The 22,257-nt window shown below is 46.7% G+C and overlaps 1 protein-coding gene and 2 pseudogenes across 1 annotated transcript in view; all 3 read right to left on the bottom strand.

The window, feature by feature from the left end:
• DNAAF8 (dynein axonemal assembly factor 8) overlaps positions 1–21,949 on the bottom strand; it is a 136,463-nt gene extending 114,514 nt beyond the window's left edge. Inside the window, exons 1-7 of the mRNA XM_066640818.1 lie at positions 21,836–21,949; positions 19,728–19,841; positions 16,811–17,317; positions 10,208–10,310; positions 7,831–7,972; positions 5,600–5,746; positions 1,866–1,961 (exon numbers count right to left, since the gene is read on the bottom strand). Coding sequence (XP_066496915.1) covers positions 1,866–1,961; positions 5,600–5,746; positions 7,831–7,972; positions 10,208–10,310; positions 16,811–17,317; positions 19,728–19,841; positions 21,836–21,949 — 1,223 coding nt within the window. The remainder of the gene's footprint in view (positions 1–1,865; positions 1,962–5,599; positions 5,747–7,830; positions 7,973–10,207; positions 10,311–16,810; positions 17,318–19,727; positions 19,842–21,835) is intronic.
• LOC136633922 (5S ribosomal RNA) lies at positions 9,793–9,915 on the bottom strand (annotated as a pseudogene).
• Positions 15,709–15,830, bottom strand: LOC136633728 (5S ribosomal RNA; annotated as a pseudogene).
• Positions 21,950–22,257: the final 308 nt, after the last annotated feature.

Genomic DNA, 22,257 nt, shown 5'->3' with positions numbered 1-22,257 from the left:
TATGTGCTGCAACCTGCGGGGGGGGGGGGGGAACAGTAACTGAGGCCTCCTCAAGGTAAGGAACTGTTCAATCCCTTACCTTGGGGCTGCACTGTGGCTGCAGCAATGCTGAAAAGTTGGTTAAGACTGGGCTCTAAGCCAGGCGTATGCCTCCGTTTTACTCCCCCCACCTGGAACGGCTCTGGGAGAGGGGCTCCCTGCTGAGCTTCGTGCTTTGCACCCTCTCTGGCTGCGCCACTGATCTGGGTTGACTGGACTCAAATTACAGCACTCCAAACTAGCAGGAAGAACAGCGTAATTAGCATTAATTTAAAAAGCAGTTTTGGTTCTGTGCACTGGTTGGCAACCTTCAGTCTCGAAAGACTCTGGTATAAGCCTACAGCACCCCATATTCTCAGGCGGTCTCCCATCCAAGTACTAACTAGGCCTGACCCTGCTTAGCTTCTGAGATCAGACAAGATCGGGCATCTGCAGGGTAACAGTTGCTGCCAAAAGGTTCTGTGCAAAAGTACAGGAAATGGTTGCTGTTAAGAATATTTATATACTGCTTTTCAACAGAACTAGTTCACAAAGTGGTTTACATAGCAAAATAAATCAATAAAAGCTTCCTTATTTTTTTTTAAAAAGAAAAGGATTGGGCTCCAAGTCTAGCTTCTATACTACACTACCTCTCAGAATGTGATAGGGAGTGCAGAATTTCTTGAGACTCTCAGAGTTACCTTAATTTTTAAAGTGAATTAAAACGCAATGCGTGAAAGAGACAATTTAATAATAGCTGCAAAGGTGACAAAAAGCAATGAATCTTCAATGAACAGCATCACTGCTATTTTAATTTTATTTAAAAACTTTTATATCTAATGGGAACGGTGACGAATGGCTTATTAATATGGTTACAGCAAAGAATGGGGACCAAGGTGAGGAGCCAGTTGCGTCACAGAAAAGGTAGATTTTTCAGAAGGAATTTAGAGAACATCCCACAGGTGTGCAAGGAGATGGTGATCACTGACTGTATCACTTCCACCCTGTTGTGCCTTGACCCCACCCACATTTTACCTTCCCACCCCCTTTATTGCCATGGTGTCAACTGGGGACACACCATGCATATGATGAACCAGACTCTAGTCCTCGCAAGCATACCTTGGGGGAAAAAAGTTCTTTAAGATGCTACAGAGCTTTTTGGCCCTGCAAAAGTACAGATGGTACCTCAGTATCCACTGATTTGGTATCCACTGATTTGACTCACCACTGATACTGGGGTCCACGCTTAAATACCTTGTAACAGAGAGAAAAACAACACCAAAATCCAATTTCCTACCTTTGTGCTGTTAACCTGCACCAGTTGCAAGCTTCTTGGGGTTAAAGATAGCTTTAAAGACCCATTTTCAGGTTTCTTGCTCTTCTATTCTCGCCCCAGGATGCATCAGTATATATTCTGGAGATGGAGTGAATAATGTAAACGAATGGAATAAAATTATTCCATTAGGAGCAAAGGAGGAACAAGAAACCCAGAAATGGATCTTTAAAGCTATTTTTGCACAGATGTGGTATCCACTGAGGGCTCCAGAATGGAACCCCAGGGGATAATGAGGCATGGCCTGTATACCCATTGCACTGCATAACTACACTCAGAGAGGCGACAGCACCCTGTTGAGTGGACAGCTGGTGACCAACTGGGTTTGCTGTCAGGTCATCTGTGGAGAGCCTTTCTGTTCTCATGGGGAATAAAAATAAGAAGCGACTTGAGAAGCGCTTCCGAAGCTCCATGTCATCTGCTCTTCCTTGTGATGGTGTTTTAACTCGAGGAGGCTGCCGAGTCCTTGTCATGTCAACACTTCCCGAAAATGTGGAACAGTGTTATTTTGTACCGTGATGGCCGGAAAGGCTCTCTCAATCCCTCTTTCACATGCTCTCGGCTTGTCACTTTGGTATCTTCCTCCTCGTCTGTGGAGCTGTCACTTGAGCTGCAAAGAGAACGAGAAATCTCATTACTCTGTGGTTCACTGGTGACTACCTCTAGACACTGTTACAATAGCCTCAGACCAGATCAGATCATTCCCTGCCATTTATGGTGTGCGGCAAGCACAGAAGGAATTGGCAATTAAAGAACAAGTTCTGGGGCAGATATTCTGATGAGACAAAGAGGGGTGGCTTTCATTACTTGCCACAAATACCTGTGCTGTATTACATTGTAGTAATTGTAGCTCAATCTGATTACTCACTGTGGATCTGAGTGAATCTCACGTGGACCAAGGGAACACACTGTAGTCTTCGAGCCCAATCCTGAGCTCAGCGCACCAGCTTACCGGTGCGCCCTCTTGCAAACGTGCCATAAGGCACGTTTGTGGGGCTTAGTGCCAGCCCAGCTCCGGATCTAGCCCAGCGTGAGCTTGCGCTGGGCTAGCGCCTGTGGAAAGCCGGTGCTTTGCTGCTCAGCAGTTGCCTGAACTAAGGGGCAGCAGAGAGGTAGATGGGGTCATGGGGGGAGGCAGGGAGAAGGCATTCCAAGGTGGGGGGTGGGGGGGAAGGCGGGGAGAGAAAGGGGGAAGGTGGCATGCCAGGGAAGGGAGGAGGGCGGGATCAGTGGAGCTTGGCTCCATCAGACCCTGAGTCTGTGTCGGGCCACGCAGCCTGACACGGAATTATTTCATTTTGCAGCAGCTCCAGAGGAAGGTCCCCCTTCCCCCGAGGAGCCGCCCCCCGCTGCCCGACTGTGCTCAGGACGCAGTGGCAGCCATTTTCAGTGCCACGCCAGCCCCGCGCACTGAGCAACTCAGGATTGGGCTGCTAGAGAGCTATTGATAAGGTTAGATCCTAAATGCAATCAGCCCACTGTCAACAATGGAAGCTTGAGGCATACAAACTGGTCTCTTCAAAAAATTTATCTGACCAGTGGCAACAGACAAGAAGGCCTGTTCCATGGAGCACCCATAATGTGGAGCTCCATGTTGGCAACCTTCAGTCTCGAAAGACTCTGGTATCGCGCTCTGAATGGCGATTCTGGAACAGCGTCTAGTGTGGCTGAAAAGGCCGATTCGGGAGTGACAATCCCTTCCACGCTGGGAGCAAGTGCAGTCTGTCCCTGGTCTGTCTCCCTGGCTATGGGCCTTCCTTCTTTGCCTCAGTCTGTTGGCCAAGTGTCTCTTCAAACTGGGAAAGGCCATGCTGCACAGCCTGCCTCCAAGCGGGCCGCTCAGAGGCCAGGGTTTCCCACCTGTTGAGTTCCACTCCTAAGGCCTTCAGATCCCTCTTGCAGATGAGCTCCCTCCCTCTCTATTCTACCCATGCCTAAGACAGGCTTTTGTCAGTTGTGCATTGTAGGTTTGTATGGCTCTTTACTTAGAAAGCATAAGAGAGACTGGCTGTAGCGTTTGCTTTTTAATTTAAAATAAATGACATTTGTTATCAAGTCGCCTCCCCCCCCCCCATTTTCTGCTACAAACAGGAGGGACCATCACTTCCAAACCTCATGTATGTTACTTCCAAAGGGATCTGGCTAACCACTGCTGACAGAATGCTAGGTGGACGGGGGGGCGGGGGGGTTTGAATCAGAAGCAGCAATGCTTGTGTTCCCCATACACTTCCCACTGGGTGGCTGGAATTCCTTTTCCACTGCTCTCAACAGGCCTTCTCTGGCTGGAACCTGCTGTACTGGAAACTGAAATCTGATCACTTACAGATGCAATTCACCGAACAACAAGTACCTCAAATATTGCCCCTGCCCTGCCTTAGTTGGTGCTTCTACACAGTTCAGTCTAATCAGACTGACAAAGGAAGATCTTGTGCTTTCTTCTGCTGAGCACTAGCATTTTAAACAATTAAAAGACCTGCCTGGCAATATTTTTATCCCCCGGATTATTACAGGCTAGTCCATAAATGGCTAGCGGATCTTTATCGTTTATGATAAAGCATTTATATAACGGGCAATGTAATTAAGTGTCTTTGCCCCAAGTCTACCATAGTCTCCTCTTCACTCTTTGATTAATATTGTCCTTGGGCCTATTTTAGCTCCCTTTATTATTCCGGTGCTGGGAATCTTTGCATCTCGAAGAGAAAATAAATAATCAGCTCCCTCAGGATCCTCTGTCACAGTGAGTCGGCTCCATGAAAGGTGGCAGTTCCCAGCATACACTGTGGATTTATCCAGCATTATCTCACTTAAGAGCCTATCCTGCCCGAAGGAGACTGCATCAAGTTGCCACATTAAGTACAAAGGCTAATGTCACTGGACTCTGGGTCTCAAGTGACTCAGCAAAACTGGCTGTTGACTCAGCAAAACTGGCTGCTTGCAGAAAACTCGCTCTTGAGTTGTTTTCAGAGATGAAAACATTCAGTTACTGCTGAACAATGGTGAACTTACATGCTTCTGGCTTGCACGTGACTTCATAAGAACATAAGAACAGCCCCTCTGGATCAGGCCATAGGCCCATCTAGTCCAGCTTCCTGTATCACACAGTGGCCCACCAAATGACCCAGGGAGCACACCAGATAACAAGAGACCTCATCCTGGTGCCCTCCCTTGCATCTGGCATTCTGACATAACCCATTTCTAAAATCAGGAGGTTGCACATACACATCATGGCTTGTACCCCGCAATGGATTTTTCCTCCAGAAACTTGTCCAATCCCCTTTTAAAGGCATCCAGGCCAGATGCCATCACGACATCCTGTGGCAAGGAGTTCCACAGACCAACCACACGCTGAGTAAAGAAATATTTTCTCTTGTCTGTTCTAACTCTCCCAACACTCAATTTTAGTGAATGTCCCCTGGTTCTGGTGGTATGTGAGAGTGTAAAGAGCATCTCCCTATCCACTCTGTCCATCCCCTGCATAATTTTGTATGTCTCAATCATGTCCCCCCTCAGGCGTCTCTTTTCTAGGCTGAAGAGGCCCAAATGCCGTAGCCTTTCCAAGATTTTAATTCTATTTGCCGTTTGCATTTTAACCACCGTGCCAATCTTTGCTGCCTGTACCCCTTTTGCCAGTTGATCAGTGCCTTACCTTCATCTCTTGCTTTTTTCATGCATCACTTTGATTGCTTGGTCTTTTAATAAACCTTGTATATTTTTTACTGTTGGGCTATATTCTATAAATATATATTTATATTCTGGGCTAAGTTGACACGGGAGGTCAAGTTATCATGTCTCTCAAACTGGCACATTCCGCTACTGCTTGGTTTTAAGAGATCTTTAGGATTGGGGGTTAATTCCAGGTTAATTTCTCTGTTAACCTAGAACTGTTTTAAGATAAGTAAAATAAAATGAACCTGAGAGAACAGCTTTCCCAAAGGGTCCTGTTTCTGCCTGGACTTCCTAAGCTTGGGCAATGGCCACAAAAATCTTACCTTTTCCCACTTAACCCTGTCAGAAGAGCAGAGCAAGGGTAAAGGGTGCGATCACTAAACACTAGGCACTGCAATTCTTTTGTGCTCTGGCTTACCCTACACCGCTGGAATAGATTAAAACATCACATATGAAACAAACCCTAGGATGAATTGTTCGTTGTAGTCTTCCCATCTCCCAGAAGCTATAAGGCAGCTATTACTTTTGGGCTGCTTTGGCTTCTGCCACAGACATCTCCAATGTCAACTCCAGATCAGTTACCTTTGCTTCTCATCAGCAGGCAAAGCACACTTCTGAGATGCTTTATCTCTTAAATCAATATATATAGTCGGCGGTTCTGGAGTGCACTGCAATTCCACTGGAGCTGGGCATCGGCCATTTGTCAGTGGTGCCAGGATGGGCACATCCCTAAGGATATATAAAAATCACAGAGTCTCATCACTGCCATGCGATAAGAGCCAAAATGCACTTTTATTATGCCTAGAAATATATTATTCTTTACAGTCATCTAACTAGTAATTTTACACATTAGCAAAGTAGGTTGAGATTTATTTTTTGATTATGCTTTTGTGATGTTCATAAGCCCACCTCTTTCCCATCTTGAAACTCAAGACAGTACACATGGCACTCCTAACCAGCCACCCGTGCAGGCATCGACAGAACTAAACTTGCTTAGCTCAGTTTCTCTCAACGTTTATCCTCGGCTGTGCCACCTCACATGGTCCGCCTATTCGAATTACCACTGGAAGTAACTGGTGATGACATGGGTAACTGGGTTGGGAGGCCAGTTGTGACACGACAAACACCAGTGAGAGGCTCAGGGTGAACAGGAAAAACATGAACATAAGAACAGCCCCACTGGATCAGGCCATAGGCCCATCTAGTCCAGCTTCCTGTATCTCACAGCGGCCCACCAAATGCCCAGGGAACACACCAGACAACAAGAAGACCTGCAAGGCCTCCTGGGAATTGTAGTTAAGAACATAAGAACAGCCCCACTGGATCAGGCCATAGGCCCATCTAGTCCAGCTTCCTGTATCTCACAGCAGCCCACCAAATGCCCCAGGGAGCACACCAGATAACAAGAGACCTGCAAGGCTTCCTGGGAATTGTAGTTAAGAACATAAGCACAGCCCCACTGGATCAGGCCATAGGCCCATCTAGTCCAGCTTCCTGTATCTCACAGCGGCCCACCAAATGCCCCAGGGAGCACACCAGATAACAAGAGACCTGCAAGGCTTCCTGGGAATTGTAGTTAAGAACATAAGAACAGCCCCACTGGATCAGGCCATAGGCCCATCTAGTCCAGCTTCCTGTATCACACAGCGGCCCACCAAATGCCCCAGGGAGCACACCAGATAACAAGAGACCTCATCCTGGTGCCCTCCCTTGCATCTGGCATGCTTTGAGCTCTGCCCGCTGAGCAGAGCTTCCTACCGTTGTTTGCTGTGTCACATTTCTGATCTTGCTGTCAGGCAGCAGGTGTCCAGGGGTTCTGCAAGTACCACCAGACACCACCTCAAGTACTACTGGTGGTAACCATACCACTGGTTGACAAACACTGGTTAGCTTCAGCAAGGGGGCTTATCATATGCCCTCAGATACGTCTAAATGCTACAAAGATATGCATTTTAATATTTCAATAACTCTTCAACCACCATTACAAATTCATAATCACATAAAATTAATATATTATAATCCAAACTTATCCAGATGATACTATACATACAACGTATTGCAGAAAAAAGTCATACTTATATAGTACGCGCATTTTTTTCCTGCAGTTACATAGAAAATAACTTTAGATACATAGAAAATGTCTAAAACTCAACCCCAGGCAGGTAAATGAGGTAAATGAGGGCAGGAGGTCTGGTCTAGAGGGTAGAGCCTCCATTTGCCTGAAGATAACATCCGAAGGTCGCCAGTTCGAGGCTGCCAGCACCATGAATGGTGAGACCTTGAAGTAGCTGACAAGCCGAGCAGAGTTATTCCATGTGCTCTTCACTCTTCAAGTGAGAGATGAAGGAGCTGCTTGTCAGCCTGTGTGGGAGGAAACTGGAGCCCAGAATGTGATACCAGATCATAAAAGATCCATCTGAAATGTTGTGGTTCTTGAAAGAGAGAACCTTCTTCAATTGTAAAAATCCCCTACGGGGATTTAGAACAGCCTGCCTATGTAAACCGCCTTGAATTAAAGTCTGAGGAGAAATCTGACGACCAAGAAAGGCGGTATATAAATGCCTGTATTATTATTTTTATTATTAAACGTTGAACATTGTGTTGGGTTCATTCATTCCAGCAATGAATAGGGCTGCACTATTCAAAGTGCGGCTGTCAGATCAGATGCTGCTTCCGACACGGCTGAACTACAGAATCTGACCCAGAACTCCCACAGCAGTAAGATGACCCGCTGACCACTGCTTCCAGGGCAATCGTAAACACTGCCATCGGATGCGCATAAAAACCGAATGCTTCAGTCCCGCCTTCCTTACCTCCCATCCCCATGGCATTCATTAAAGTGGGGCAGCTGGGCAAGGCGCCTCCTGCGGTGAGAGAAAAACGCCCGGGACTGCTTGAGACACAGCTCTTCCAGCTTCCCCATCAGCCGGGCTTGTGACAGAGCCCTGGAGGTTTCTGACAAGGAAACAGAGACAAGCACCCCTCAGTCTTGCTGGTGAAGAACTCCACAGTGCCTTGGTAGGAGTAGGAACAAGATGACTGAAAAGCCCCACCTTGCTGTAATTGTGCCACCACCAGGAGAGGTGAGGGGGATGGAGACAAGAAATAGGGCCTTCTCTGTGGTGGCACCCCATCTGTGGAATTCCCTCCCTCTGGAATTGAGAACACCTCCCTCTTTGGAGTCCTTTTGGCAGGGTCTCAATAACTTTTTATTTAGGGAAGCTTTTAAATGCCTACATGGGGGGTGGGGGTTAGCACTTTTTTTATGAAACATCTTTTAATCTGTAATACAATTGTGTTTTATGGTTTTTGTGGTTTTAATGTTTTTACCACTGTTTTTAGCATATTGAAATATAATTGTAAGCTGCCTAGAGGGCCCTTAGACAGGGTGCGTATAAATAAATAAATAAATAAATAAATAAATAAATAAATAAATAAATAAATAAAGGCCCAATCCTATCCAATTTTCCAGTGCTGGTACAGTTGTGCTAGTGGGATGTGGGCTGCATCCTGCAATGGAGGGGCAGTCACTTGGGCCGCCTCAAGGTATGGGAACATGTGTTCCCTTACCACAGGTCTGCATTATGGCTACACCAGAACTGGAAAGTTGGATAGGATTGGGCTCTAAAACACCTATATAAATTAAACCAGGCCTCCCTAACTGGGGGGAGGGGTGCCAGAGCAGAAAGCCTGGCATGGAATGTGATGGAAGAAGCTGCCATCCTAAACCAGCTCATCCTAAAATCACCTCACAAGAGCACTTCAGTCTTCAACATGTGGTTGAGTGTTGAGTGACAGTCCTACCTCTTGCGACCTGCTTGCCATGGAGGTCAAGGGCAGGTATCAGCCTTGCCAACCACGCCATCTTTCGTTAGGCCTTATCTCAATTGTATGGCTCAGGGGAGCTGAAAAGCTGTTTTCGTACCAGGAGGAGACTCACCATGACGAAGCTTGAGTAATTTTTTATAAAAATTGTACTATTTTTTATTATTATTGCACCTGATATTTCAGGGGCAGGAGGTCTGGTGTAGAGGGTAGAGTCTCCATTTGCCTGAAGATAACATCCGCAGGTTGCCAGTTCAAGGCCACTGGCACCGTGTGACCTTGAAGCAGCTGACAAGCAGGGCCGAGTTATTCCATCTGCTCTGAGCGTGGGAGGATGGAGGCCAGAATGTGAAAGCAGATCAGAAAGAAACATCTGGAATGTTGTGGTTCTTGAAAGATAGAACCTTCTTCCAATTGTAAAAATTCCTACGGGGATTTAAATAGCCTGCCTATGTAAACTGCCTTGAATAGTCTGAGGAGAAATCTGACGACCAAGAAAGGCGGTATATAAATACCTGTATTATTATTATTATTCCTGTTTGGCACTTTACTGATTTTTTTTAACAGTGACATCAACACTGAGGAATTCACCCAGCCAGGCGGGCCACTAAGTAAGGGGGGTGGCATTTTGTGCACCACCTCAGGTGCCCAGAAGGTCTTGAGACAGCCCTGGTTGTAAGTGTACTGTTTAAGAATCTCTAGTAAAACTATATGGTAAAAAAAATTTTCTGGAGAGATTACTTATGTAGAAAAAACTCATAGGCCTGAATCCCCTAAAGAAGACTGGATTCCCTTTCCTTGGAGAAAATTCCATCAATGTTGCAGGCAAATCAGGCTGCAATCGTATGCATGTCCTTGGAAGTCAGCACCATTGGTCAGCGTGAGACTTGCTTCTGAGTAAACATGCACCTAATGGTTGGCAACCTTCAGTCTCGAAAGACTATGGTATAAGCCTACAGCACCCGGTATTCCCAGGCGGTCTCCCATCCAAGTACTAACCAGGCCTGACCCTGCTTAGCTTCCGAGATCAGACAAGATCGGGAGATAGTGTTCAGTATAGGGAGATGGTTGGCAACCTTCAGTCTCGAAAGACTATGGTATAAGCCTACAGCACCCGATATTCCCAGGCAGCCTCCCATCCAAGTACTAACCAGGCCTGACCCCGCTTAGCTTCCGAGAACAGACGAGATCGGGCATGTGCAGACCCCAACCCTGGGGGAAACGTGCACCTAACTGGGTTGCCAAATAAGTTATTAGTAAGAATAAAACCGGGAAGGGTCAGACATAAATCTGATATGAGATCTAAGCTCTGCTCTCGTTAACATTACACACATCCAGCAAATTCAAATTATATTCTCTTTTCACCATGGTCTGTTGAAGGGAAAGCAATTTCCTCTGTCCAGCTTCCATCATCGCTTTGCTTCTCCAGGCCCTGCAGAAGCTTATCTAGATCCCACTTCTCAATGTCCTGAAAGAAAAAGGGCAGGCTGGGTCTGAACAATCACTGTGGTCAAACAATTAAGGTGAGTTTTGCAAATTTTCTACAACAGGACTATGGAATAGGGAGCTCTGACTTGTGCTCAGTTATGGTAAGGACACGGTTGCTTCAACTCGGAACTGACCTGCATATGGAGGGCAGCATGGAGATTAGTAGCTGAGCCTTCCTGCTATGCTACCCAAGCAAAGCAGAATCAATGTGAACAAGGGTTAATCAGGGTCCTAACATGATCCTGTTGGTTCAGTTCAGACAGTGAGTCAAATGAGGATGTGCGCTAACCATAATTTAGAATTCAGACCATGGTTTGTGCTTTCAAATATGCAAGGATTGCAGTCTAGAGTTGCTTGCCTGCTTTCACTTGCCATCTTGGCACTTGTATGTTTCTAAAATGCTAGGAAAGGAGGAGAGGAGGAACCTCAAAGGTGCACTGAGAGAGTACAAAAAAAAAACAACACCTTTGTGAAATCAGTCCTCCTGAAGAAGAGTCATCGACTCAAAAGACATTTGGCTTACTAAAATATATCTGCAGTGAGCGCACCTTTAAGGTTCCCTCTCTCTTGTTGTTTCTACCTTCCATCCTTCCTATCACCCTCTAGAGTTTGGAGCAAAGGACATAACTCTGGTGTGTCCATTCAGGTATCATGCCAAACCATGGTGAGCACAACAAATGTTGGGCAGGTGGTCTGGCTCAATTGGTAGAGCTGCCGCCTTGTATGCCTGAAGATCTGAGGCTGCCAGTTCGAAACAACCAGAAGTACCCGAGAACTGACGACACGCTGATGTACTGATGAGCTGAGTCTCGGTGGCAGAGAGGAGTTGCCGTCAAGTGGAGCATGGGAGGCGAAGGGCCAGAGAGAGGCCAGCCTGGGAAGGAATCCAGCTGGAAGGAGGAGTTCTATGAGAGACTAGAACTTTTCAATTGTAAAAATCCCTACGGGGGTTTGGAACAGCCTGCCTATGTAAACCGCCTTGGATTAAAGTCTGACGACCAAAGAAAGGCACTATATAAATACCTGTATAAATAAATAAATCCGTTTCAAATCGTGCTTCCCAATTCTGCTTTGCGACCCAATCACAAACCAAGGTTGATCCATTCAGACATCACGCCAGTCTCGAGCTAAGCTTCCTTAACGACCGCTGCATGGGATGTCCGAAAGGAATCTAAGGGCTAACTTGGTCATGATGGGGCAGCCAGGCATGTGTCTTTGTACATGAAGCAGGGGTGGGGATTCTACTGTTTACATGAAAACAGGACACAGGGACGAAATCCTGAACCCCCTTGCTATGTTGCACCCAGTTGTTTGAAGCCGTTTTCCTCCAACAGTTTTCTGACATCTAAAGTTGGCCAAGTTAGAAAAAATTGCTTAGATGGGGAGAGTGCAGGCTTTGCTCTCCTCCCACGCACACTCGCTTTTCGGTAAAGAGCAGACACCACCCAGTTTTGTACTCAAACAGGGAAGACACATGGGGAAAATCTGGGTGGCTCCCCCTCGTGCCTCCTTTGATCCTTAGAGATTGATGCCCAAGAGCAGGAGTGTCCAAACATTTTGGCAGGAGGGCCACATCATCTCTCTGACACTGTGTCGGGGGCGGGGGGGGCGGGAAAAAAGAATTTACATTTAAAATTTGAATAAATTTACATGGAACTTATATGAATGAATGAAGGTCTGGCAATAGCTTAAGGCCTATAAAAGGCCTTGCACAAAGCAAGGCCAGCCTTTCCTTTACTGCCACTGCTGCATTACAAACGTAAAACAGCAAGTAGTTGAGGGAGCCCTCGTCCCACAGCTCAGGTGAGAGGTCGAACAGTCGTCCTCACGCTGAGAGCAGTTGCCTCGGGCCAGAGACTTGTCTCTGGAGAGCCAGAGGCTCATTGGAGACTGGGGGCTCCTCGCGGGTCGCAAGTGGCCCCCGGGCCGGGGTTTGGGCACTCCTGCTCAAGAGGAACATAGGCAAAAGCAATTTCTGAGAAAGCCCCATTCACATTAACGAGGCTGTCAGTTGCTCAATAGGGCTTTATCCATGTTATCAAGCATCTACAACAGTGTTTCTCAACATTTGTCCTTCGCTGTACCACGTCACATGGCCCACCTATTCAAAGTACCACCAGATGTTACCTCGATGACACCATCGCCAGTTACTGCTGGGTTGGGAGGCAACCAACAGCAGTGACAAACACCAGTAAGAGACTCAGGGTGGACGGGAGGGCTTTTCCAAGCACAGAAAAGCATGCTTTGGAGCTCTGCCCACTGAGCCAAGCCTCCTACCTCTGTCGTGTTGCATTCTTGGTCTTGGTCTTGCTGCTGGGCAGCAGGTTACCAGGGTCCAGCAAGTACCACCTCAGGTACCACTGGTGGTATCTGTACCACTGTTTTAGAAACACTGATTTACAGTTTTTGGCTGGCCTTAATAGCCAAGCCTACAACAGTGCCATCATTCCCCTACCCCTTGTCCCTGATCCTGTGCTATGCACAGGATCTGTGACAACCGACTGTCCATCTCCAGCTCCAAGCCTGGAATTCAGGAGAAAAAACAGGGAGATTTTCTGGTGCTGCACTCATAGTGCAGTGCAACTATGAGGATAGCCATCCACCTCCTTCCCCAGTTACAACGGGGAGAGGAGGCAGGGGCTCCTCTCACTATGTTCTCTAGAGCAGCAGTCTCCAAACTGGAGACAGCCACGCAACAGGAAAGGCATCCCCGGCGCGATTGGTGCTTACTGTTCCACTGGGGAGCTGCCCTTCCTTGCCACCGATCTCCCCCAAACTGAGCTCCAGTCTGCCGCAAGCGCCCAGAAATCTGGACCCAGTGGGTGCTAGGGCAACGGAACCTGGGAGCGGTGGGCTGGAGCTTGGTTTGGGGGAGATCAGTGGTGGGGAAGGACAGCTCCCTCATGGAACGGTAAGTGCCGTTCACGCAGGGAGGGAAAAGGCAGGACACTGGATCTGGCCCATTGGACAGGGTCTGCAGACCCTTGGTCTAGAGCAAGGATGTCCAAACTTTTCGGCAGGATCTCTCTGACACTGTGTCAGGGGCCAAGGGGAAAAAAAAAAGGATTAATTTACATTTCAAATTTGAATAAATGTACATAAACAAATATATTAGAGATGGAACTTATATGAATGAATGATGGTCTTGCAATAGCTCAGGGCCTATAAAAGGACTTGCACAAAGCAAGGCCAGTCTTTCCTTTGCTGCCACTGCTGCATCACAGATGTGAAACAGCAAGCTGTGGAGGGAGCCCTCGTCCCTCTGCTCATGTGAGAGGTTGAACAGTTGGCTGAGAGCAGTTGCATCAGGCCAGTGCGGGCTCCAGAAAGTCTTGAGAGGGCCAGAGGCCCATTGGAGACTGGGGGCTCCTTGAAGGCTGGATTGGGAGACCTCAAGGGCCAAAAGTGGCCCCAGGGCCGGGGTTTGGGCACCCCTGCTCTAGAGGAAGTTGGAATATTAGCCATGGAGAGCAGAACTGTAAACCGCTGCACGTTAATAGAGATTTGTTCTGAATTCATATGCAGAAAGAGTTAATATGAACACTGCATTTCCAAAGAATCTGATTATGAACATATTTTTCCTTTTCCTTTTTCATTCTAGATCCATTGGTCTGTGTCATAAAATGACAGATTCAGGGCAGTCCATAATAGCATTTGTAATATTCTGAAGAAGATGTAAATCACCAATTACGAGTGAATAGCATTGCGGTGACAACAAACACATACAATCAACCCTTTCATCCCAATCCAAGCAGCTTTGGCAGCAAAAGCTAATGCCATTGCCATTGTAATAACCTCCACTGTCTGTCACGCCAGTCTCAAAAGAGGCTCCCTGATGTTTGGGGGCTGATAAGCCTCCAAGGAGCTGGAAAGTCCCGATTAGTACTGCTCACGTGTGGCGGGCTTAGTTTTCGGCCCTTACAAATTAAATAGGAGAATCCGGCAACATTAGATGGGAGCTAATCACCACTTGGCAGGATCAGAGAGATTTAGCGGTTGAGGCAAGCAATGTTTCCCAAGAGATTACAAGAGAAGATGGATGGACAATAGAAACTGCACTTGAAATTGCACTGAGACATCATGCTGGGTGGGGGTTTAGGGGTTCCTTTTCCCCCTTTTGTCTCCTTTTGAAAAAGCAAGATAAATATACTTAGTTTACACAACTGTTCGGCCCACATGGAATAAAAGACGCATATTTCTGTCAAATATCAGCTTTAAATAACTAAAATTTTATAGCATAGTGGTGAAACGTGCAAGCCAGGAGGTTACAAATTCAGTAGGGTTAGATCCAGGGTCAGTCGAAGATCACCTGATCCCTGAAACAGCTTGCTAAGTGTTGTGCTGTTGTCCCATCATTTACCTAGTGATATGTCAGCCTTTGCTTCTTCCACTCCCTGGATTGGAAAAGTAAGAGGAGGATGGAGTGGAACAGGAAATACAGAGAGGAAAGTGATGAGCAAGAGACACTCTATCCCAGCACTCTCTTCTCCACTATAAATTCTCTTCGGCTTCAACCTCTCTTCCTTTTCAAATGGGGGGGGGGGGGAGAGAATGAACAGTGGAGGTTGGTTCTCCCCATCAGTCTGCTGCCTGAGACAAGCATCTCAGTCTGGCTCATGGATGCACCAGTCCTTCCTGGATTTACAAATGAAGCAGAATGTATTTATTAAATCTGAGGTGAGACAGATCTGAGATGGCAGAACAAGGGCCCAATCGTACCCAACTTTCCAGTGCTGATGCAACTGCAGTGCAGCCCCAAGGGAAGAGAACCAATGCTCCCATACCTTGAGGAGGCCCCCGATACAGCACCCCCACTGCAGGATGCAGTGCACACCCTTATGGTACGGCTACATATGCACTGGAAAGTTGGATAGGATTGGGCCCCAAGGTAGTAATTCTATACATACTTACCTGACAGTAGTTACTATTTAACTCAGTGGGACTTAACTTCTGAGTACAGGTGGGCTCCCATATTCATGGTTTCAATCAGCAGATACAAGCCCACCCCACACACCCATTAATGTGTTTTTGAGACTTCCCGGAGTGAAAATGGTTGGCCACCTTCAGTCTCGAAAGACTATGGTATAAGCCTACAGCACCCAGTATTCCCAGGCGGTCTCCCATCCAAGTACTAACCAGGCCTGACCCTGCTTAGCTTCCAAGATCAGACAAGATTGGGAGATAGTGTTCAGTATAGGGAGGTGCTTGGCAGCCTTCAGTCTTGAAAGACTATGGCACCTGGTATTCCCAGGCGGTCTCCCATCCAAGTACCAACCAGGCCTGACCCTGCTTAGCTTCCAAGATCAGACAAGATCGGGAGATAGTGTTCAGTATAGGGAGATGGTTGGCAACCTTCTGTCTCGAAAGACTATGGTATAAGCCTACAGCACCCAGTATTCCCAGGTGGTCTCCCATCCAAGTACTAACCAGGCCTGACCCTGCTTAGCTTCCAAGATCAGACGAGATTGGACATGTGCAGGATAACAGGGTCGCTATAAGCACACACTCTTATAGCTGCCTCCCAGCAGCCTGGACACTTGAAACTAACTAGATCGAGGTTAACAGGAAGCAGAACCCTGTTAAGCAAGACCAGTCTCAAAAACATTGGGTGCGGGGGGGCAGTGGAGGCAGGCACCCCGTGTCTCTCTGGTTTCTGTATCCATGGGGAGCCGTAGAATGGATCCCCCAAGGATACAGGGGCACACCTGTATACTTGCATAGGCTCATGCTCTAACTGCGCTACTACTGACTGCAGCTGGTAGAGCACATTTTTAAAAGAGAGGGGCCTATGTGCAAATCACAGTTCAGTGGGCACAGAGGAAAATGAGGAAAATAGAATCTGACTGAAGTTAGCATCCTGAAAATCCCAGCTTTCATTAAAAAGGTTACTAGACCTGAAAAGATTTACTGGAAGGTCTGTCAGCAAAGCCCACGGAAATCTCAAAAGTCAGGGGTAGCTGAGCTAAAATTTCCAATTGTCAGTGGAGGGGTTTAAGGACTTTGGATAGCAACTTACCCTTTCCTAAAGCCAGCCAAAGCCAATTTCAAGCAAACGGTTTACTTAATGTGTGCAGGTTGCAAAACCTGAGCTTGCCTTGGCACAGAATTTCCACGACTTTAGTGCACAATTTTTAATGTACACAGCACACGGCAATGCCCAAGGGCTACCCCATGGTAGTGGGTCCAAAAGAGGTCCCAGTGACCAACAGAATTCTGGTTTTCCAGAAGGAAAAAAAAAAACAGTGGTTCATAGGTTTTCTGAAAGGAATGATGGCCTGATCCCAACCAAAAGCTAGGTAAATTCTTAACCCAACAATAAGATTCTGCTTGACATGTTTAAGGAATGTTTGATCCATTTAAATCTTCATCTTCCACTGAGGACTCTTCTTTGTTGCTAGTGACTTTTGATAGGCCAGATATCAGTTTATCTATCTAGTAACAAAGAAAAACAACAAGAGAGGATCCTATTATCACACATACCTTGAAGGCAAAGAGCGACAACTCTGGAGGGTGCTCAGCTGAAATGATGCCTGGCTTGCTTTCAGCCTTCACCATTCTGTTTAAATTGTCGCTGCTCTTTTCAGATGGTGGATGAACCACATCTTTTGAGGAAGGTCCCAACGTCACCTTGGAGAGGATTTGGGTTTCTATCACTTTCCTTCGCTCTTTTTCACTGGTGTTCAAAACAGGTGATGCTTCATCAGCTGACGGACGCAGAATCGCCTGGCCTTCCCCAATACACAGGTCTTCCCCTCCGATTACTCCAGAGATTCCCTCTCCATATTGATGCCCATTTGTCAAGAATACTGATAGAGTCGAGGCTGGGAGGCTCGCCTTCTCATCGGTCAGTAGGCCAAAGTCGTGTCTGCCTAGTAGCATCTCTTCTGTACAGACAGACCGAGGGACGCTCTCTGCAGTCGGAGAAACGGAACTTTCTAGATCTTCATTCCAGAGTTCTCTTGGATGTCTCATGAACATGTAGCTTTTCTAAACATACAGAGGATACATAAGTCAGATCTCTGGAAACAACCACGAGTAGTTGAAGAACAATTGTTCAAATCCAGCGCCCACAGTTTCAAACAGAATGGGGCACAGGAAGGGGCCATAGTGAGTCAGAACACTGGTCCACGTAGCCCAGTATAATTGATGCTCGCAGGCAGCAGTTCTTCAGGATTCCTTTCCAGCCCTATTTAGAAATGCCAGAGATTGAACCCAGGATCTTCTGCGTGTGTAGCAGATGCTCCATCACAGAGCTACAGCCCCTCCCCAAGGAACTGCAGTGCTTTCACATCTCCCCAAGTTAGGAAACCTAATGTCATGTCCTAACAACAGGAACTACAGGTCCAGCCCATTTATACACGGATTTTTTATACATGGATTTGACTCAACACGAATGGCCCCTGCAAATGAGAAGAAATGTGCTGATCCCTGGAGAAGGGGTAAAATGCATCCCTTTAAAATCAGTTTAAAAAACTGAACAGTCCTTTAACAGTAGCCTCCTTAATGAGAGGGGGGGCAGCTGGCTGACAATCCATCAATCCTCCTCTCTCCAGGCGACCCCTCCCCCAGCACATGAAAGAAAGATACTTTGTATTGGTGAAGGGAGGGGCTGAGTAAAGCGGAGGACTGAATGATGGATTGTCTTCTTAATTGCTCTTATCTTACATCACAAAGATCAGCAAGGCTGTTTTTAAATCACTGGAGCAAAGAAACTTTTGTTTTTTAAATTGATTTGCTATCCTGCATTTTTTGCGATCCCAGTGAGTGCTTGGGACAGAACCCACACAATAAGGCTCAACCTGTATTATTGTTGGCAACCTTCAGTCTCAAAAGACTCTGGTATCACGCTCTGAATGCTGGTTCTGGCACAACGTCTAGTGTGGTTGAAAAGGCCGATTCGTGAGTAACAATCCCTTCCACACTGGGAGCAAGTGTAGTCTGTCCCTGGTATGTCTCCCTGGCTACGGGCCTTCCTTCTTTGCCTCTTTGCCTCAGTCTGTTGGCAAAGTGTCTCTTCAAACTGGGAAAGGCCATGCTGCACAGCCTGCCTCCAAGCAGAACACTCAGAGGTCAAGGTTTCCCATCTGTTGAGGTGCATTCCTAAGGCTTTCAGATCCCTCTAGCAGATATCCTTGTAGCGCAGCTGTGGTCTACCCGTAGGGCGCTTTCCCTGCACAGGTTCTCCATAGAGGAGATCCTTTGGGATCCGACCATTGCCCATTCTCATGACATGACCAAGACAACGCAGGCATCTGTTTCAGCAGTGTATACATGCTGGGGATTCCAGCTCGTTCCAGGACTATGTTGTTTGGAACTTTGTCCTGCCAGGTGATACCGAGGATGCGTCAGAGGCAGCACATGTGGAAAGCATTCAGCTTCTTCTCCTGTTGTGAGCGAAGAGTCCATGACTTGCTGCAATACAGAAGTGTACTCAGGACGCAAGCTCTGTAGACCTGGATCTTGGTATGTTCCGTCAGCTTCTTGTTGGACCAGACTCTCTTTGCGAGTCTGGAAAATGTGGTAGCTGCTTTGCCGATGCGTCTGTTTAGCTCGGTATCGAGAGAAAGAATCCGCACAAAATACCCTTCATTCTAATGGGGATGGAGGTAGTCCAGGAAAGATCTGTGATTTGCCCAGGATGCAATGTGTATGTGTGCAATCTATACACAGAAGATACATTCCAGTTCAGCCTCAATAGGGTCTCAGTGGAAGTCGGCATGTAGTTGCCAAGCTTTGCAGATCTAAGACCTATCCCTTAACCCCAGCCTGCAATCTAGGATGCAGTTTAAATTTTTGAAACCAGATGTACCTCTTTCTCCTCTTCGTTTTTTCTCATTCTCATCATCTCAGGGCAAACCTACCTTACAGACCTCCTGAGTAAACAGTTATTCCTTCTTGCTAGGAAATGCTGGGAATTGAAATTCATTAGTATTTACACTAAACTACAATTCCAAGGGCTGGGGGTGAAGACAGTCACACCAACTGAATTCATGTAAAACCAATCAAAAATGTCATGTAGACATACCCATGCCTTCTCTCTCAATCAGATCTTTCAGTTCTATTCATGTGACCCATCCTAAATTAGGCTGTAGTCTATCTGTACATCCCAACCCCCTATCCTAAAGGAAGACCACTGAGCTAATGACTGTCAGCCTTCCAGGTGAGATACATTTGTAAGTAAATCCTTGTGAGGTCTAACTGAATCATAGGGAAGAAACAAGGAGTTGGGCAGCCCAATCCTGTCCTCGGCGGGGCCACTGCAGACATCAATATTGTATACGCTTATAGTGGAAAGTAACAAGTAACATTTATTCTGCAGTGTAGCCTAATAGGGACTTGACACCAGCGTACAGGCAGCAGTGGGATGGAACTAGTAACAGGAGGAAGCATGACTGACCTGCAAGTCTGCTTCATCTGAGGAAGGCAGCTCCAGTTCCTCTGAAAAATCGGGAATCAGATTGGCTTCATCTCGCTGGAAGATGAAAAGCTCCCCATTGTCATCGCAATCAGACTATGAAATGGTAGGGGGGAAAATGGAGTGAGATTCATTCAGTAGGGATGAGGCTGAGAAAAGAAACTGTGGCACACCTGGAGAAAAGTAGGAGCTGATCCTTGCAGGAACCTCTGGCACCAGCCACAATACATAAGAGAACATAAGAGAACATAAGAACAGCCCTGCTGGTTGAGGCCCAGGGCCCATCTAGTCCAGCTTCCTGTATCCCACAGCGGCCCACCAGATGCCTCAGGGAAAACATACAAGACCATAAGATACCGTCATCTTGCTGCCACCTCCCTGCATCCAACATTCTATTTATGCTCACACTCCCCAACAAAGACACCAGATTGTAACTGGGTTTAACTTGTGCTAATTTATTAAACACAGTGACCAATTTTTAATGCATGAAACCTACTGAATATACCTCCGTATTGTACTAAATTTGAAATTGTACGTACTTTACTTGATCCATTGTAAGGCCTTTTATTTTAGCAAACCATGCCTCTTTCCTTAGAAAGGCTTACTAAGATTTCATCAGTAAGTTACATTAAGTATACACCAGCTCTCATTATTTTGGGGCATGGAAGATGAGTAGTGTTATCAAGGAAAATTCCTTCATAGGATACTCTGGCAGAGAAAAGGAAGGCTATTTGTTTGGGCTAGAAGGGAGGGCTAGGCACTCATGCATCAATCAGGTCCAAGTTGAGCATGTAGAAATGCCAACAGTGACTACAATACCACGGCGACAGCAACACTTGAGAGACAACCAGAGATACGTGTTCCTCCCAAGGAGCTCAAGTCTTGGGGGATCCAACACTACTCATTTGGACCAGCTGAATGAGGCTCTCCTCCACTGCCCCTGAATCCCAAGAGCAGCTGCACTACTAGATCTGGGTCCAGATCCCACATGGCTGGCTGGCTTCCTAAACGCCCCCCCCCCATGAGCCTACTCAGGAGGAAGAAGAAGCAAATCCAGGAACAAGCCCTGCATTGGGAAGCAGCTTGATACAGGGAGGGTGGGGCTTTCCTGTTCTTCTCATAAGCTTCTCAGTATCGACTGGGCACTTCCTAGTGCCCACCCTACCAGAAGAGCATCTCTGCAGCCAGTTTCAGCCTTGAGTCCTTGCTCCTGCGACCCATTCCAACCTACTGCTTCTGCCTTCTGTTCCCTTGTTCCTGAGTCCTGGTTCCAGCCTGTCACTCTGCCTCTTTGCTCCATCCTAGTTCGCCTGTAGCCTAGATCTTTGTAAAAGCCCCACATCCTTCCTAAACTCTTGGCCTCAGCAACTGACTCCCCTTTCCTCACCTAAAGAAATCTCACCACCCAGAGGTATGAAGTTGTGAATACATGAATGCTTACTTGGAAGTAGGTAAACTCAACACTAACTAGAACTTAAATGTAAATAAACGGGATGCAAACAGTACAAGGCTAATGAAGACAGATCATGGTAAATACCACAATATCACTTTATAGGATTAGCATTATTATGGTGTAGTAGTTTTGGAGCTGGACTTAGACCTGGAAGATCCAGGTTCAAATCCTTGCTCAGTCATTAGGCGTCCTGGGTGACCTTGAGCCCAGTCACTATCTCTCTGCCTAACCTACCTCACAAGGTTGTTGTGAGGACAAAAAGAGGGAAGGAACTATATATGCCATCCTGAGCTCCTTGGAGGAAGGGTTGCATGAAAATGTGGAAAATAAACTCTCTACTCCGAACACACAATACGTGGCCTCAGTTTATGTCACCAGCAAGAAAGGAGCCTTTTCAGATCTTGGGAATTAACTCTCTTTAAATTTGCGTGAAGGTAAAATATTCTTAGTCAAAAACTGTAGTTCTGAGAATCTTGTAAATACCTGAGGGCACAAGGCTAACCAGGTCTACTCAGAAGTAAGTCCTATTTTGTTCAATGGGGCTTACTCTCAGAAAAGTATGCTTAGGATTGCACCTGAGTCTTGGATGGACATTAAGAACTGTCTGACTGAAAGAAAAGCAGAGGACAGTGCTTACCACAGATACATCAGAATCCATTGAGGGAATCTGGTCTTTTACTGCAGACAGAATGGCTCCCCATTGGAAAGGGGCTGTCTGAGGGTCAGAGGGGCTTTGGTCCTCTGATGCCATTTGAATTGGGTCCTGTACAACCAACTTCTACTCCAGCAAAGCTCCAGCACGTGGCACTAAAGGAAAGAAAAAAATGGAATAAGTACAAGGCAAGATTGACCGTACAGAGGAAGAAGAGAGAGCATATGATACTGGGAAGTCCTCAGTTCCCAGCTTAGCTCAGGTCCCAATTTAGCTATGATTCTCACTGAGATTACCTTAGGGTAGTGTTTCTCAAACTGTGGGTTGTGAGCCAATTTCAGGTGGGTCCTCATGCATTTCAATGTTCATTTTATTTTTAATTGATTAGACTTGATGCTACCATGGTA

Source organism: Tiliqua scincoides, chromosome 13 (assembly GCF_035046505.1).
Source record: "Tiliqua scincoides isolate rTilSci1 chromosome 13, rTilSci1.hap2, whole genome shotgun sequence".
NCBI lineage: Eukaryota > Metazoa > Chordata > Lepidosauria > Squamata > Scincidae > Tiliqua > Tiliqua scincoides.
This window is presented reverse-complemented; position numbering and strand designations above follow the sequence as displayed.